This window comes from Pituophis catenifer, unplaced genomic scaffold (genome assembly GCF_029215685.1).
Source record: "Pituophis catenifer annectens isolate HBS135680 unplaced genomic scaffold, rPitCat1.0.hap2 SCAF_8, whole genome shotgun sequence".
Taxonomy (NCBI): Eukaryota; Metazoa; Chordata; class Lepidosauria; order Squamata; family Colubridae; genus Pituophis; species Pituophis catenifer.
Genome location: NW_027256888.1, coordinates 34,217,164 through 34,236,871, shown reverse-complemented (window position 1 = coordinate 34,236,871; position 19,708 = coordinate 34,217,164). Strand labels below are relative to the sequence as shown.

Genomic DNA, 19,708 nt, shown 5'->3' with positions numbered 1-19,708 from the left:
GTGTCACATTTTTGCCCTCTCCGGCTCCCAGCACCACTCTGCAGGCCGCCCAAACCCTCTGCAGGCTGTGTTTTTGCGAAAAAGCCTGTTTTTGGCAAAAATGGGACGTGCGGGGTGGGGTTTCAGCTATATTCGGTGTAAGACACACCAACATTTCCAACCTCTCTTGCGGGGAGGGGGAAGTGCGTCTTATACTCCGAAAAGTATGGTATGTGGTGTTGCACATGGAAGGTTTTCAATGAGAAATTCCCTTATTAAACCCATGAATCTTTAGAGATAAACAAGAGTTTATTCAGGAACGACACAACAAGCAAAGGCAGGCAACAACCATACCATCCAAATAAATTCCAATTCCAATTCCAAATAAATTCAATACAGTTAAATTAATTACTTGTAGGGGTCAGTAAACTTTTGGTTCTCAGAACATGTTCAGAGTTTATTGCAGAGGCTATTTTTGCACAAATGCAAGCCAGTCTTTCTTTTTAGATATTCAATTCATCCTTGATTGGGCAGTAAAGAGAAGAATTGCCTTTCATCAATTGTGTGCATCTATTAAAAAGCTTATGTGGAAAAGGTATTTTTGGAAAACAGAATTTGAATTAAACTTTCTACCCTGGCATCTGTATATTACAGACTTTAAAGGCATTGTGATACTACAAAGACTAAGGGCTAGAGAACATACGAGACATGGGAGTGGACTGGAAGAAAACATAACAGCATGTCTAATAATGCATGAATTATTAACACTATCACTAATATATAGGACAATATTATAATAATATATACATTTATTTTTATCTCACTTGTCTGTGTGTACAACACTGAAAACAGCAAGCTCAGAACTGTTGAAAATAAGAATACAAACAAAATAACAAAATAAATCAAGGTAACACTAAAATCTTCATGTTCCTGCAAATCAGGTGATAAGTTAGCCTGAAAATTACAATATATCCTCAAAAGTTCTTTCAAAAATAAAAATGGTCAAAGGCTATAGCTCTGGTCAAAAGCTCACAGTGGAAGAGTACCTACTTGCGTAGGTAACAGCAGGTGTGGGCAACTGCGGCAACTTATGATCTGTGGACTTCGACTCTCAGAAGTCCACAAGTCATAAAGTTGCCATACTCTTCAGGCCTCTAGATTCAAAGGAAAACAAGTACCTCAGAAAATATAAAGTTGCATCTGTCTGCAACTCTGTAGCACAACTGTCTCTTTGTCCATGATCATGTAACTCTTATATGATTCAAAAATACATATATACTTGTTGTAAGCAGCTTTTTTGTCTTGATTTGAATTTCTGCTGACTCCTAACTCAAATTTGATGGGTGTGTCTTTTCCATGTCTTTCTGATACTGAACTTCACATTGCTGACTTGCCTCCAGCCATCCCAAAAGCCAAAACTGAATATAAACAATCCCAATACATATTCTAAAATGGTTCTTTTATTTTTAATTATATTAACTGGATTGAGATAAAAATTCTGAGATCTCTTTTCTGTATGGTCTTCTATTATTTTTTTCTTTAAAAAATACGTTGGAAGTCTGTTATGAAATATGAGTGGATATTTGGGCATAACATCTTTCTGTTTCTTCTCAAGGGAAAGCCCATTAAAAACCCATTATTTGTTAATTGGTTTTCTGTGTTTCTGTGTAACTGAAGAAACCACTGTGCACTGCTAAACTGAGAACAGTGTTATTATAGCTGGGCACTCTGCCTGAGTTCCTACTAAATTTACTCTTTGGCCTCTTGGATAACAGGACTGTTTTTTATTACCAACTATAGTTCTTTTGTCGGTTTGTTGTTTTTTCTACAGGCCAGACATAAAGAGAAAAATTAAGTTTTTTCTTTTACCTTACCTTCTTTTCCTTTTATTAAAGACACACACACAGATGTCTGTGTGTCTATTTATGTGTACTACAAATGGATTTCCATATTATTTCTAACAAGCAAAAAAAAAGCTTGGGTAATTTATTAAACTATATCACAATATATCAAATTATTTCTTGTTATACCAAGCATTATTTCTTATTATTGATTCCCTAAAACAAGTAGATAGAGAAGCTGGCCCACCTCTCCTGAATTTGTTTCATGAAGGTATAAATTATCACCGAAAACTAAATAGTTATTATTTGACACATGTGTTTCTACTTCATGGTATACATAAGCCTATGCATATTTTTGTTTATAATTTTATACACATATGCAATTTCATCTGTTCTAGATGTGTTACATATAATCTATTCCAGCTGTTCTAGATCTATTACATATAATCTACTGGATTTGGTTCATAGTACAGAAAGACATATCAGATTCAGGTTGTTTCCTCATACTCAAAATTACCACAAGATCCTCATGAGGACTGCTTTATTACTGTAATGATTATACAGGGTAACTTTCATGGAAAGAGGAATGACTGTTACCAAGGCTACAAACAGATAAATGTGGCTTAAATCCATATAAAGAAAATTTATGAAAACATATGAGACACCTCCCTAATTCTCAAGAAGATAAAAGAGGGAGGAAGGAAGAATGTTCAGACTTGCAAGATTCTGTTAATATAGTCTTTTTAATGAAAGTTATTATATGCCTATGTGGTATCTCTTTCTTGATATGGTCTACCTTGAGCGGCTGACAATTAGTATGGTCTGAAACCTTCACTGATACTAAAATCTTTAGTGAGTCATATCTGATGCTATGTCATAAACATAACTGTTAATTATAAAATATGGTCCCCAAAAGAAAGCTCTTTGACATTTCACATTGGAGGTATTTCTTGCTTTGAAAATGAGTAAGAGAATCAAAGACATTGGCTCCAAGCAAGAGGTTCCAGAAATTTTAATGAAAAAGCTCTGCAGACTCCAAAGGAAGGCCATTATCCTACATTGGACTTGGGAATCTTCTTGCTACCTCCATCTATATCTCCATCAAGAGGCCTCTTTGCCTGAGGCCTCTTGCAAGGCCAAGAAAACAAAACAACCAAGATCAGGGAAGGCTGTGGGTGGTTGCATCCCTTAGAGACAAAGCCAGGGTCTGCTCTTTCCCACTTGCCCGCATCCCATCTTCATCACTTCCACCACTTGCAGCTTCACTCTATCATTAGCAGCCCTAGTTGGGATGATACAGTTGGAGTTGCAACTAGTCCAGAATGCATGAGTCTGAGTAGTTATGAGCACATCTTGGTAATCCACATTACATCACTAACCCATAAGCTTCAGTGGCTCCCAACTGGGTTCTTGATACACTTGAAGTGCCAATTTGAATATGGTGGTCACATCCAAAGCCCTTTGTGGCGTAGGCTGATTTATTTGCTGGATTGACTATACTGAATTACTTCTGCCCTACTTACTGATAGATTAGGCACAGTCTGGGACCCATTTATTAAAACAATGCCATCTTGCAGGACTCGGGAAGTAAGCTTTATCTGTAGTGTCAGCTGCCCCTCAAAAAACATGTACCTCTGAGTTTCATATGACTCTGACCTTATATGCTTTTTTCAAAGCATTAAAGATCTGGTTGTTCTCCTAATCAAAGTTCCAAGTGAATCCATTTAATGTGTTGTGTTTTCCCTGTTGGTTCTATCTGGGTTATTTGAATATATATCTGCAATCCAGTAGCACCTTCCTAACTAGGCAAAACCTTGTACTTCATTGTTTTTTACATTTACTCTATATGTATATCTCCACTGAGAATAATAGTTTTGTCCATTGTAGATCTGATGGCTTCAGATTAGCACCTCTGAAATGCTGCTCAATTTCAGTTTGATATAACTGATAGAGCAGAACTAGTATCCAACTGCATTAATACAGCTTTGCAATTTGCTTCTAGGTGTGAACGATATTACTAGTATCATTTTATAATTTATACTATAGATTTCCAGGTTCACTATCGCTGGTTCACTTTGATTATCAGATTCTTCATGCATGGCATACATTGTCACATTCTTTTCAAGTGGCTTGGTTGTTTATTTTTTTAGCAAATTATTTTTTCTTGAGTAAAAAGCTTTTTGAAAGTTTTATTTTTTAAATCTGCAATGAGCTGGTATGTGTGAACCAGGGATGCTATTCAGTAGGTTCTGACAGGTTCTGGAGAACCAGTAGCAGAAAGTTTGAGTAGTTTGGAGAACCGGCAAATACCACCTCTGGCTGGCCCCAGAGTGGAGAGGGAATGTGGATTTTGCAGTATCCTTTCCCTGGAGTGGGGTGGGAATGGGGATTTTCCAGTATCCTTCCCCTGCCATGCCCCCCAAGCCACATCATGCCACCCAAGCCACGCCCACAAAACCGGTAGTAAAAAAATATGAATTCTACCTCTAGTGTGTGAACCTCTGCCATAACAACAGAACAGTTAATTTTCCTTTCTGTATTTTATTGCAGGCTAATTCATACTTGTTTTCACTCCTGATTGCAACTCTATAGTATTTCTAGAGCAGTTTCCATGGATATTCAAATTTTAGTGTGAAATGTTAAATCTGTTAACAGTTAACATTAACTGTTAGGACTCTGTTTTGAATATTATATTTCAAATGTGCATGGCTTGCTTTATATTTTAATGTATCATTTAGTACTTCACCAAATTAGCAAATTAGAATATTTCTCAGTTTGGCACAATATGCATCAATAGATTCTCCCTCTTTTTGCTTGTGTTTATGAAATACAAACAATATTTTGCAATTGGCAGATAGAAATTTTTAAGTGCCATTAAAGATTTTTAGGTATGGCATTCAGTGTGCTGATATTTTTTTTTTATTTAAACATTTTATTAGGTTATAAGATAAAATACAGAATACAAAAGTAAATAGGAAGACACAGTGGGGGCGGGGGGAAAGGGAGGAAAGAAAGGTAAGGAGGGACTGGGGAAAAGAAACATTGACTCCCGACTCCCTCTGTTACAGTAAAATAGAGCATTAACATCAAACCACAACTTTTTGTTTTTTCATAATAATATAAACTAGCTATTTCTATAAAAATGTATCAATCTAATTGGTCAGTGTGCTATATATTTGTTATTATGATTTGTTGCAAATAGTCAACCAGATATTTAGACTGGATTTGGTATTTTATCCATTTATCTAGTTCTTCCCAGATGTTGTTAACAATAATAGTAATTAAATTTTGTTTTATTCTTTTGGGGCTTCAACTATCTACAAACAGATAATAATGATGATGAAATTTCTGAAACAATTATGTCTTAAGTGGACAAACTGAACTTTTCTTAAAGCAGCCTTTCTCAACATGATATTTTTCAGATGAGTTTTATCCCGCCTTCCATCATCAAAATAAATAGTGATTATGTTGGGCATGGATGAATTGGAGGTGTAAGTCAGTACATTTGAAGGATACTAGGGCACTAACAGTGGTGGGTTGTCCCTGGTTCGCACCGGTTCTATAGAACCAGTAGTAAAACCGGCGGGAGTCTTCGCCCACCAACCTCGACATCATTAAAATGTGCAGAACACATCATTCTGCATGCGCAGAAGAGCACATGTGCATGCTCGATTAACTCGCCCATGCGTGTGGCCCCGTTGCGCACCAGTAGTAAAGGTAAGTAGAACCCACCCCTGGGCAGTAAGTATGAGGTTAGGGTACACTGTGTTAGACTAAGTTTTATAGCGGATGTCCTAGTCATAAGTATAACCAGTCATAAGTGCAAAAAGTATTACTGGAAAAGAGATGGTCATTTTGGGTTTCCTATACAGACACATTTCTGAATAATTATGATGATTAGAACCATGCATGTCGTTTTAGGTGAATACAAAATGTATTTTAAATTTTGAAAATGCTTTCTAAATACAGTAAAGAACTTGCTACATGGGAAAGGACAGTTCATGACTTTTTTCTTTTTAGTTTCTTTTAAATGGCAAACCATTTTAATTTTTTTAATATGCCCACTGAAAAATCCCAAAGTATAACTCTTCAGATTTTTGGCTTGAACTATTTGGGTTTGAATTGGTGGTTTTCATCCATTTTGCTCACTTAAGGAATACAGTTCCCAATATTAATCCCTAGAGTCACCTCCATTACCTTTCCCCAGTCCATATCCATATTTCTACAGATTTCTAGGGCATGTTCTTAATGACTAGATTTAAATACATTAAGTTACTTCTAGCAATATATTCATTTCTCTTGCAGAAATTTGTGTTCTACGATTGATCAAATCAGCCCTAGATAATTCTCAGAGAAGTTGCTATCCTACTTACTGGTTGGAAAGTTATACAGTAATATATCTAAAATAATAAAAGCTTTAGCTTTGTAACTTGAGGATCAAAATTGAGAAAACTGGTCATTACATAATATTTTAGCCATTCGGCTTTTGGCCATAACTATTATCTACATTCATATGGACATTTATCCTTTTATTGCTCTTTTCATTTATTTGCTTATACATGTTTGGTTTTTCTTGCATGTTAGAGGAGTTTGACAACATGGGTATATAACACTTAGACAATTGTGGCAAATATCAGAATAGGTAATGGTGGTCCTGCTTAGATAGGAACTGGGGTTGATAATAATAATAATAATGATAATACATTATGACATCCTAGGTTCTTGGGAAGAGCTTGATGTGGAGGAATGCCAACATCAGCTTAAGAACTGAGGGGAGAGCTGAATATCTGGTAGTGGCAGGCGAAAAGCAAGTAGGAAGAGAGGATAAAAAGACAACAACTACAGAACACAAAGCAAACAAGTCAAAGCCGAGTAGACAATAGCAAGTACGGAACATATAAAGGTAGAAAATAAAGGGATAAATAAAGTTCACAAGAAGGCAGGAAGGGAAAAGATCACAAGAAGACGGAGGAAAGGTGTACCACAAGGTTCCATCTTCGCGCCAGTACTTTTCAATATCTTCATAAACAACTTTGATGAGGGAATAGAAGGGGAACTTATCAAATTTGCAGATGATACTAATCTGGCAGGAATAGTGAACACTCTAGACCAGGGGTGTCAAACAAAGTCATCACATGACATATCTCGACTCTCCCATTTCACTAAACTGGGCATGAGCATGGCCAGTGCATGATGCATCCAGCCCATGGGCTGCGAGTTTGACACCTCTGTCCTAGACGATAAACTCAAGATCCCAGATGGATCTTGACAGAGTTGAACACTGGGCCCTATCTAACAAAGTAAAATTCAATGTAGAGAAAAGTAAAGTCTTACACTTAGGCAAGAAAAACCAAAAGTACGCACATAGATTGGCTTATTTTTTTAAAATAAATATTTTATTGATTTTCAACAATTAAAATACAAAAAGAAGAAAGTTTTGCATAACTGACCATTTACATGACATATTACTATATTTCACTTATACTCTATACATTCTAACTAAATTCAATCCTATTTTATCTAATTTTTTTTCTATTCTCAATCCATTTATATCACTTATTATAAAAAATAGATTAGCTTAATAGCAATAACTGTGAGAGGGATCTTGGAGTCTTAGTGGACAACCAATTAAATTTGAGGTAACAGTGTGCGGAGGCAGCCAAAAAATCCAATGCAATCCTAAATTGCATTAACATAGGAATTCAGTCAAGATCACGTGAGTTACTAATACCACTCTATAAAGCCTTAGTAAGACCACATCTAGAATCCTGCATCCAATTTTGGTCACCAAACTATAAAAAAATGTTGAGATGTCTAGAAAGAGTGCAGAGAAAAGCAACAAAGATGTATAGGGGACTGGAGACTATAACGTGAAGAATGGTTATAGGAACATGGCTAGTCTACTGAAGACAAGGACCAGGGTAGACATGACAGCAGTGATCCAATATTTGAGGGACTGTCACAGAGAGGAGGGGTTCAACCTATTTTCCAAAGCACCTGAAGGCAACACAAATAATGGAAACTGATCAAGGAGAGATTCAACCTAGAAATAAGGAGAAATTTCTGACAGTGAGAACAATCAACGAATGGAACAGCTTGCCTTCAGAAGTTGTGGGTGCTTCATCACTGGAAACTTTCAAGAAGAGACTAGATTGCCATCTGTCAGAAATGGTGTATGGTCTCCTGCTTGGGTGGGGGGTTGGACTACATGACCTACAAGATCCATTTCCACTCTGTTATTCTGTTTAACTTGAGTTTCTTCATTATTGTGAATATTATAATAATAACATCAGCTACAATAACACTGACAAAATCACCCTCAGTCAATTGCAAAAGGCAGATTTGCTCCGAACAGTTTACATCCTTTAACAATAGCATCTGCCTATGCAAAGTCCTGGAAAGGACTTGATAGGTGGATAACAGTGCCCAATTTAGTCTAAAGATCTGGCCTGACTGAAGCTGCAATAATACAGTAATGGCAATCCCCTTTATGAAGAAGATTATGTGGAAATATCATATATCTGGGATATACATCTGGGATGGCTCAGGAGTTTATGGCTTCCATGACAGCCATGGACCTGACACAATTAATTCATGGCCCCACTCACGTGGGAGGACACACTCTGGACTTGGTTTTTATCTCTGGTCAGTGGCAGAGTGGTCTGGATATAGGGGATATAGTTATTGAACCCCTGTCATGGTCGGACCATTCTCTCCTGAGACTGGACCTTTCGACCGCTGCACCCCACTGCAGGGAGGCGGAACCGACCAGGTGGTTCCGCCCCAGTCGCCTGATGGATCCTGATAGGTTCCAGAGGGAGCTTGGGCCAGTTCCTGAAACTCTGGCTCACGACTCGGCTGAAGATCTGGTGGCTGCCTGGGATAGGACAGCCGCCAATGCTCTGGACCGAGTCGTGCCTTTGCGGCCTCTGACCCGACGCCGAACCTGCCCAGCCCCTCGGTTTTCCGAGGAGCTGAGGGAGATGAAGCGCCGGAAAAGACGCCTAGAGAGTGGTTGGAGGGCTAGTCGCTCCGAATCCGACCGAACACTAGTTAGGTCTCATATTAAGACCTATCTAGTGGCGATAAAAGCGGCAAAGCGTAACCACTTTTCCGCTCTTATTGCATCAGCAGATAACCGCCCAGCCGCCTTGTTTAGGGTGACCCGCTCCCTCCTATATCAGGGAGCGCGGGAAGACCCCTTGCAAGGGCAGGCTGAGGATTTTGCACAGTATCTGCATGATAAAATCGCTCAGATTCGGGAAGGCTTGGACTCTGACTGGGTAGATCCCGGCGGGGTGACTGAGGCTGGTCTTGAGAATGTTACCTGGGATGAGTTCGACCCTGTGACTCCTGAGGACGTGGACAGGATCCTGGGGAGGTTAAACGCAACCACATGTTTATTGGACCTGTGCCCCTCCTGGCTGGTACTGGCCACCCGGGAGGTAACACGAGGCTGGCTCCAGAGGATCATAAATGCTTCTCTGAGAGAGGGTTTCTTGCCTCCCGCCTTGAAAGAGGCGGTGGTGAGGCCCCTCCTCAAGAAGCCTTCTCTGGACCTGGCCGTTTTGGCAAACTATCGTCCGGTCTCCAACCTTCGCTTTGTTGCGAAGGTTGTGGAGAGTGTGGTTGCGCGACAGCTCCCACAGTTCCTGGATGAAACTGTCTATCTAGATCCGTGCCAGTCCGGCTTCAGGCCTGGGTACAGCACGGAGACGGCATTGGTCGCATTGGTGGATGATCTCTGGAGGGCTCGGGACAGGGGTTGTTCCTCTGTTCTGGTCCTGTTAGACCTCTCAGCGGCTTTTGATACCATCAACCATGGTATCATGCTGCGCCGGCTGGAGGGACTGGGGGTGGGAGGCACCGTGCTGCGGTGGTTCTCCTCCTATCTCTCTGACCGGTCGCAGTCTGTGTTGGCAGGGGGGCAGAGGTCGACCTCGAGGTGCCTTGCTTGCGGGGTGCCGCAAGGGTCGGTCCTCTCGCCGCTCCTGTTCAACATTTATGTGAAGCCGCTGGGTGAGATCATCCGTGGTTTTGGGGTGCGATGCCATCTGTACGCTGATGACACTCAGCTGTACATTTCCACCCCAGACCACCCCAATGATGCCCTCGAAGTGATGTCCCAGTGTCTGGAGGCCGTGCGGGTCTGGATGGGGAGGAACAGGCTTCGGTGCAACCCTTCCAAGACCGAGTGGCTGTGGATGCCGGCGTCCCAGTATAGCCAGCTGGTGCCATCACTGGCTATTGGGGGCGAGTCACTGACCCCCACAGAGGGGGCTCGTAACTTGGGCGTCCTCCTGGACACACGGCTGTCTTTAGAAGAGCATATGACGGCCGTGGCCAGGGGGGCTTTTTATCAGGTTCGCCTGATACGCCAGTTGCGCCCCTTTCTGGATCGGGACTCCTTGTGCACAGTCACTCATGCCTTGGTTACGTCACGCCTGGACTACTGTAACGCTCTCTACATGGGGCTCCCCCTGAGGAGCACCCGGAGGCTCCAGCTGGTGCAGAATGCGGCCGCGCGGGTGATTATGGGAGCGACGTGGCGCTCCCACGTAACACCTCTCCTGCACGAGCTGCATTGGCTCCCGGTGGTCTTCCGGGTGCGCTTTAAGGTGTTGGTTCTCATCTTTAAAGCGCTCCATGGCTTAGGGCCAGGGTATTTGCGAGACCGCCTGCTGCTACCGATAACCTCCCACCGGCCAATACGCTCTCACAGAGAGGGCCTCCTCGGGATGCCGTCGGTCAGGCAATGTCGGCTGGCGGCCCCCAGGGGGCGAGCCTTCTCTGTGGGGGCACCCGCCCTGTGGAATGAGCTGTCTCCTGGAATACGATTGATCCCGGACCTCCGGACCTTCCGTAAAGCCCTGAAGACGTTTTTATTTCATCAAGCCGGCCTAGCCTAAATGGTTTTTAATTGGGATTTTAAGTTTTATGGATTTGGGGTTTTAAATTGGGTAGCCAATGATTTAATTCTTTTAATTATCTTAACTTTTGCATTTGTATGTTTTTTAATTTTGGCTGTTCACCGCCCTGAGTCCCTTCTGGGAGAAGGGCGGTATACAAAATAAATAAATAAATAAATAAATAAATGAATGAATAAATAAATAAATAAATAAATAAATAAATAAATAAATAAATAAATAAATAAATAAATAAAGTCATCAGCAGGGAAGCTTAGCTCAAAGATGTTTTTTTACTTGATTAAGGATCAAGTAAGTTTTTCAGTTACATTCTATTTTTTTTTAAATATCAGTGTTCAGTGTTTATTTCTTTATAAGATTTGTATTACTATCTTAAACAACTTTGGGTGGCTCACAATAGCAGTAAAACCAATCACTTAAAACATAGAACAGTAAAATGGTCAAACAAACAACAAAAACCTGGCACCTTAATCATACCCTCAGGATATCCTGCAGCAAGCTCCAATTACCATTGTTCAGGACCATTTACCATCATATTTCTCAGCAACATTTACACAGGAAAACATTTAATATCTGCTTCTGATTCTCCATCTGGATATAAATTAAATTAGAATAGGACCGCTATCCAGTTTTCAAATAATGGACCAAGTCTCCTGTCTCAAAACAATAATTGTTGGTTCATAGAAATCTAACAGTGCAGTGGCAAAATTATTAGTGGTTACCAGGAATATTGATAGAATATAAAGTTCTACCTAACAAAGGAAATTATTATAGAATAAAAGGATTAATCCTCTTTATTTAGATTGATATGACAGAGAAACAAATAAGACCAACTCACAGGGTAGTTTATAGATTAGAGGGTCCGTCTGCAGGTTTGTGACTAATTTACCATACATGCAGCTAGGCAATGCTAAATATCTTTCATGTTTATTAGTTGTGGGAGTAGAATGTTTCATTTAAATTGCAATAAACTTAATGTACTGAAAACATATAAAAGCTAATCAGAACCCAATTTGCTTTGCATTTCATAACCATTAATACGCCACAAATGAGAGTTTTCTGTTTAATGAAATATATACTCTGCAATTAGCTGTTGGGTATATTGATACATTTCTTTTTGTTGTTTGTGTTCATTGAATATATTAAATATTTTAAAAACTAAAATATATAAAAGTACTTTTCTGTGCCATTGTAGAAAGTGATTTTACTGTTTTACTAACAACTATGTTCTCAGCATGAAATTGTCAGTCGAGAAATTGACCAGTATAAGCTAAAAGAAATCCATGTTGCCCATTTTTGGGAGCTATATATTCTCAAAATACCAGAGTTTAACTTCCTTAAAGAAAAATATCCCAGAAGTATCCCAGTGTTCACAAATGATTTGCCATATGATACAGAGGACCTATGTTTGAACAAGCATAAATACAGTCTATAAGGGACATTTAGTAGACTAGTTTTGTGGCATCCTATATCATGTGACGTATCACAACTTTCCCCCCCTTTGCTAAACCGGTGGTGGGCATGGCCAGCATGTGATGCATCTGGCCCATGGACGCGAGTTTGACACCCCGTCATAGATTAATTATCGTAGAGGTATCATATATTATCTAAGAGGGAGGTAAGATAAAAAGCAGGAATCTTGATACTTATGCCATGCCTATCGGTTAAGTATTGAAAAAGCATTTTTATTTATTTATTTATTTATTATATTTCTATACCGCCTTTCTCCCGTAGGACTCAAGGCGGTGTACAGTCAAGAAAAATATAGACACACAAACATCATAAAATTGCTAATTAAAATTATTACTTAGTTTGATCAATTAAATAAAACCCAGAATTAGATAACATTTAAAAAATCATTCACATGTTCGTATGTTTAGCCCCGCCTGTTGGAACATCAGGGTCTTGAGAGCACGGCGGAAAGCACGGAGATCAGGGATATTCCGTATCTCCGGGGGCAGTTCATTCCAAAGGGTTGGAGCCCCACAGAGAAGGCCCTCCCCCTGGGAGTCGCCAGTCGACATAATTTGACTGACGGTACCCTGAGTAGTCCCTCCCTGTGAGAACGAACTGGTCGGTGGGAGGCTATTGGTGGCAAAAGACGGTCTCGTAGGTACCCAAGTCCTAAGCCATGGAGCGCTTTAAAGGTGATAACTAACACCTTGAATCGCACCCGGAAGACCACCGGGAGCCAGTGCAGCTCGCGTAGGAGAGGTGTTACATGGGCATAACGAGCTGCACCCATAATCACCCGCACGGCTACGTTCTGGACCAGTTGGAGCCTCCGGGTGCTTTTCAAGGGGAGCCCCATGTAGAGAGCATTACAGTAGTCCATATGGGAGGTAACTAGGGCATGAGTGACCGTGCGCAAGGCATCCCGATCCAGAAAGGGACGAAACTGGTGGATCAGGCGAACCTGATAAAAGGCACCCCTGGCCACAGCCGTCAAATGATCTTCCAAAGATAACCGTGAATCCAGGAGGACACCCAAGTTGTGGGCCCTCTCTGTGGGGAGCAAGATCTCATCCCCTATTGTCAGTGATGGTACCAGCTGACTATACCGGGATGCCGTAAGCCACAGCCACTCGGTCTTGGAGGGGTTGAGTCTGCGCTTGTTTCTCCCCATCCAGATCTGCACAGCATTCTTTTTTATTCAGATGGGAACTTGTTCCTGTTATGAAGCAGCATGGCTTTGAGTTTCCTGGATGAACTGTCTATGAATAGGTGCCATTCACTTGGGTTACAGGTATTCCTATAGCCTTGAATAGACTGGCCACATTGTTGCAGTAACACAGCCCATTTTGCCGACTGAAGAAGTTGGAAAAATGTTGATGACATGTTCTCTGAGCTGTGACTTGTACACTTTCGTGCAACAAGTTCTACTCCTTAAGCCTGGATGTCAGAAGCTCAGCATAGAACTTGATAAGACCAAATTCTCTGATCAGATTGTTGAGGTCTTTCTGGTTGAGGAAGTATGGCTTTCTCTCCTCAACCACATCTGTGAAATTGTAATCTGTGTCTGCAATACCTTCCTCACTGTCTGACTTGCTTCTTGCTTTACCTTCAAGTTTTGTTGCAGTGTTTGCATGTGAAATGAGGTGCCCAGGGGTTGTCTTGATTCCTGATAGGGATGCTGAATTATGCTTTGTAGACCTCACACATCTTAACAGATGCTTTCATGGAGTATTTTTTCACTCTTGTCTTGATAAATTGTCCACACATGTAGCAAAATGCAATTGCTGGGTACAAGCAACTTCTTGATGCAATCTAAATTAAATTCACTGTTCTCTTACTGAGCAATTAGACACACTAAAATGTTGGTTTAAGGCACTTGTACTGTTATACTTCTATGGATACTCCTGGATGATCCCAGAAAGTGTTAGAAAGTTCTAAAATATTTTACAAAGTTCTAGAAAATTCTGGCCAATTCTAGAAACTTCAGGACAGTTCTCACAGTTCTGGAATATTCTGGAAGTTCCTCAGCATTGAATGTGAATCAAAAACAGATAAATTTCAAAATATCATTGTCCTGACCACAGAAGCACAGTTTTGGTGGAACAATAGCTACTTTCTATTTAATTTAGGCATAAAGAATTAGGAAAACACACTTTTGTACCCAGGAACAAAAACGAAATTGAAATTTGTTACGTGGTAACATATACAGTAGGTGGTTCAACCATAGGCCATTGCATTGCTTGAACTCCAATTGAATTTCTGCTCCTTTTTTAAATCTTTCTCCATTTCAGTCAACATATGACCACATGGTGGGAATAAGAGCACTGATCTTCTCATCAATCAGGAGGAATAATTGTATAAATATTGGCTCAATTGTAAAGCTTTCTCAAATTCCTCTCAATGCACAGAATGATTTTTTAGATCCAGCATTGGAAAATTTGTACAATTCATGTTTATGAAACAAAAGCGTCTCTGTTTTATATCTGTGTTATGGATGTACATAATGTGTTATGTATTTCCCTTGAAGAGCAGGCAACAATATTTCATTTTTATTGTGGGCCAGTGTGTTCACAGTAAAAAAAAAACCCGACAATAAAAGTTATCATATCTGATCTTATCTTTTGGAAATTAAGGAACTATTTTTGTTGGAAATGTCTGATTTTCAGTAGATTACCTGATTTAAGATCCAACATTTGTCGTAGAATCAAATCCTAACATTGGACTATCATAACTGTTTGGAATGAAAATAATTAAAAAATCACCTTAAAAGATATTTGTGAATATTTTGTTTTACTGATTAAAAAAATTAACATCCAATAGCAGTATTTTTAATAGACCAGTTCTTAAAGAAATTATGTACAATAATAAAAAATATCAATATTTCAAACTGAGAAATTACTTTAAAAAAGGAAAGCATTAAAAAACAAAGAAAGAAAGAAACCAGGAACTTGAATTAAGTTATTCAAATTCACAAAGTATTACAAAATCAATGATTGTAGAGTCACATGGTTTTTAGATTAATGGTGGTATTTATATAGGCAATTTGGGATGCGTTGGGTGACTGATGCTTGTGAGGGACTTTGTTTTGCACAAACCACAACATTTTGCCATTGAAATTGTTTTAAAAAACAAAACTAAAAAACTTCTTTGGTATGAGATTTCAGTGGAAAGGAAAATGAATTACAGTATTTGCTTATTTTACAATATGTTTGCTTATATACTTGTTAAAAACAACATCTGTAACTTGGGATTTAAAGAATGCATAAGTATTATTTTTGTTTTTCTTGTTATTCTACTTTGGTAATATGTAATGCATTTTGTTAAAATATTGTAAAAGGCCATTTTTCTATGTTATCAGGGCACACTGAAATCTGTAACCTGATGTATTTGTGTGAATGAAAAGTGTAAGACAGCAGAATATATAAACTAAATATATTGATTGGGCATTTATGTGTGCAATATGCTTAATATTTTCAATAATATAATTTTGCTGTACATGTAAAATATGAAAGAAAGCTAGATTCCCCCCTACTTTTAGATGGAAGCTTAGGCAGACAATTTTTGATCACATCCCACCCACCCACTCTCATCTTTTTATAAAGGTAGTGGGAGGAATGTACTGATTTTTTAAAAGAAGGACAATAGTTAATGTAAGGGCATGTGCATTATCTCAGCTCAAGATATCTAGTGCATTTTAAAATGCACTTATGTTCTTTATTTCCAACTAACATCACAAACTTCTTTATGTTGCTTTATGGTTGTAATTCAGTATGAATCATATTATTTCTCCCAATCCCTTGAGTAGTATAAGCAGTCAAAATACAATGCTACAAGCAGATTATACTTTAAGCAAGTGGGTATTTACTTAGCAATAAATCTTTTAGAAAAAGTGATTCCTTGAAGAGCAGTACGTAAATATAATATTAATTATGATCGTATAGTCTTAGTTAATCAAGATATCTTATACTGAAGTAAATCAAAACTTCAAACATTGTCTATTATTCAATACAAATTCAACTCCAGAAATAATGTCCCATGTGTATATTCTCATCAACTAAGCTCTTGTCTCATAAAATACCTCAGCTGATTAATTATACATTCAGGGAACTGTCTGTGATAACCTCTTCAGCATGTTCATACTCTAGAGCTTTTGAGATTATATCTTCCTGAATTTCCAGCCACCGTGACCAGGAATTTTATGAGCAGTTATTCATTGTTTCTGGTGATCAACTACCTTTAATAAACATCTGCATTTTGTTTTGACTTGCCTACTTGTTCATCATGATTAAGCTAGTCAATATTTGATACCTTTACAAAAGGCAAGCCCATCATTTCTAATGATAGTTGTTTTAAGCTGAACTATTTTTATAGACAAATCACTGGTTCTAAAGATGGTAATATTAATCAATGACATTGACCATATATGTTATAAACATAAATTCCTTCACTTAAAGGGATGTCGGATTTTTAAATGTTTATGTAACAATAGTTTTATAATTGGTATGGAATTCTATAAAAATTACCAATTATTTGTGTAGTTTCCTATTTAGTAGAATTAAATTCTTTGAATCTTGTTGAGAATCTTTTCATTTTCTCATTGATTTCATCCCAATGAATAATATTATTTTATAAGAAATTTAAGTATTATTGATACAACATGCACTTCAATTCTGTAGACATGTTAAGTATTACTCTTAGAACCTATGTTACATTATTTCAATGATCTTATTTTACTATATTCTGAATTAGTTTGATTTATTTTAAAATGCAAGTTTAGTTGACATATCTTATTTCCTGCATGTATTACATTTGGCACCACAAGAGGATGAACCTCATATAAGGAATAACCTTACAAAGATTGTATAATATTTTAAATATTGCTCTACAGAAAAAATATTTAGATTTTCATTTTCTATCTTGATTATCCTATCTTAATTAGTTTGTTGGATAGCCTGTTTTATAATCTTTCTGTACTTTTTAAACTTTTCTGGTCATGGATAATTCAGTAAGCAATATAATTAAGGGAGAGATCCCTTTCTAATAATTTGCATGGAATCAACTTAATTGTGACAAGTTTGAGTGACTGTGGGTTTAAGGATCCCATATTTAGTGATTAAAAGCCCCACATGTAGTTTGAGCAAGATGGCTATTATCTGTCAGAGCTTTATTGCTGGAGACAACTCTTTGTGAGGAGTAACTATCTGGAGCACTTGTGTGTAACTTCAAGTCCTTGCCTTATTCACAAAGGAATTACAAAGAGCTAATTTACTTGGCAGTTCTTCATTCCATCATGGCTGTGAGCTCTGCTTTTAGTGGAGCTGTCTTCAGTTCATAATTTCTTCACTAGAAGTCTAGGTGTCCAGGACAACTTAAAATGCTGTTTGTTTGAAATAATCGTTTTAAGATTCCTACTGAGTTTATTCTAATGGTTTAGGCAGTGTAAATATAAAATCTTCTTAAAGAAGATTAAAAATCTTCTTATGGTGCATCAGGGGCACATCCATTAATTTTTAATGATTGCAATGGCATGCTACTGTCTACTATAAGAACATTTTTTCCAATTGAATGGAATGTTGGAAAAATATGAAAGGGAAATCTGTCATCTGGATATTATTTTAAAAACTGAATACAATGGGATGAAATTGGTCGTCAACAAAGAAGGCAAAGTACACAATGTATCCGTATGGAAGATGCAGTTGGACATTCCCATGAAATGTTCCTGACTTCTCATTTGACCTGATCTCTCTTTTCCTGGTCAGGTATCCAAAAGAATATATGCAATCCACTCTGTGCTTCCCCAGAACACACATAGACACAAACAGTGCTGCAACATGAGGGCAAAGCAGAAAACGTAGCAGAAACAGATTCAGAATGTTTCTTCATTTTCTTCAGAAAATATTGGTGTCGCTTATGGCCATTGATGGAAAATGGATTGAAAACCATTCCACAAGCCATGCAGTTTTCCAATTTTTGGTGGGGAGGGGATCTGGTTTCACACAAGCTTAATATTTCAGGTAACCTAGGCATACCACCTATCTAGCCTTAAAAGAAATACCAGAAGTAAAGAAAAAACAACCTTTAGATTGTTTTGAGGCAAAAGAATGTTGTCATGTATTAAGTACATTCTTCTCTCCTCAGGTTGTTTTGAATGCTGTATCAAGTGCTTGGGGGGCATTCCCTATGCCTCTCTGATTGCCACCATCTTGCTGTATGCTGGGGTTGCTCTCTTTTGTGGGTGTGGACATGAAGCACTCTCAGGAACAGTGAACATTCTGCAAACCTATTTTGAGATGGCAAGAGCTGCTGGAGACACTCTTGATGTTTTCACAATGTAAGTCTCTGCCTAATCGTTTATTACATTGTTTAAATACTGCTGTAAGAATAAATGTAATGACTAGACTCTCCTCTTCCAGAATATCTGTTGAGAAAGCAAGCTAATTATAATATCTTACATTCTGTCAAATAGAAGGAGTATCAAACACTTCTCTTTATATAATCGTTTCTTTTAATGGCTTTTGGTCTGAAAAACAGATATACACTAGGATTAGCAGTGTTTTAAATTTAAAGGCAAAATGCACTTGTGGAAGGATACTGACAATACAAGTATTTACCACTCTCCCTATTTAAAGTATGATGTGGGGTCAAACCATTAGAATAATAATAAGCTTGATTGACCTTCATCTTTCCCAAAGGCTATAAGTACCATGAATTACGTAATATTCTCTTTCCTGCATACCCATATATGTACTCCTCACTGTTTAAAACAATTCTTTTTCAGTGGTCAAATGTATTCATACACTGTATCCATCATCAATCTTCATTGACCAGTCTCAGGTATACTTCATTCTTAACAGTAGAAGAATGATAACTCATTTGTTGCTTGCCAACTTAATAAAATGATTGTTGGGCCCTCTCCAATTGCTGGCATTTTTCCACTGCTCTTTGCAGCATGAAACACCTTCTACAATTGCTTAAAGAATCTGTTTAATCACATCATGACTAGTACAATAGGTTACATGAGCAATGTATAAATAACTCAATTATCAGTGATACATTATATTCATCATTAAAATATAAAAGACCATCATTCACTCTTTCTCATTTCTTCTGTTGCTTTTCCTAGGAAAGATTTAAGTTTTAATACAACCAGTGAGGGGAGATATAAATTGAAACTGATTTGTGCAACATTGGTTGGCTATTTGTACACAATGGAATTCATTTTACAAAGTTGATGCAAAATAAAATGGCTAAAAAGGACAAAAAGCATTTTTGTTGTCCAAAACTCCATTTGAAGGCCCTAAATGTTTTGCATAGTATTGTGTTATATATCATTCTCAGTGAGCGAGAATGAGGATTAATTAATCAGGACTAATTTACAAAAAATGTCCACAAATTGTTTTCCCTCTGTTCTATATGATGATATGTGATCTGACTTGTTGCCTCTTTGTTTTCTGTCTTTCCAGACATCAAATATTATTTAATCTTTTGTAATAATTTTGGAAAAAC

The 19,708-nt window shown here is 38.2% G+C and overlaps 1 protein-coding gene across 2 annotated transcripts in view; it reads left to right on the top strand.

Annotated features, from left to right (window-relative positions):
* Positions 1 to 19,708, top strand: part of GPM6A (glycoprotein M6A) — a 216,947-nt gene that overhangs the window by 177,855 nt on the left and 19,384 nt on the right. For both annotated transcript variants that reach the window (XM_070948353.1, XM_070948352.1), the window contains exon 2: positions 18,341 to 18,533. In XM_070948353.1, the coding sequence (XP_070804454.1) occupies positions 18,341 to 18,533 (193 nt within the window). The remainder of the gene's footprint in view (positions 1 to 18,340; positions 18,534 to 19,708) is intronic.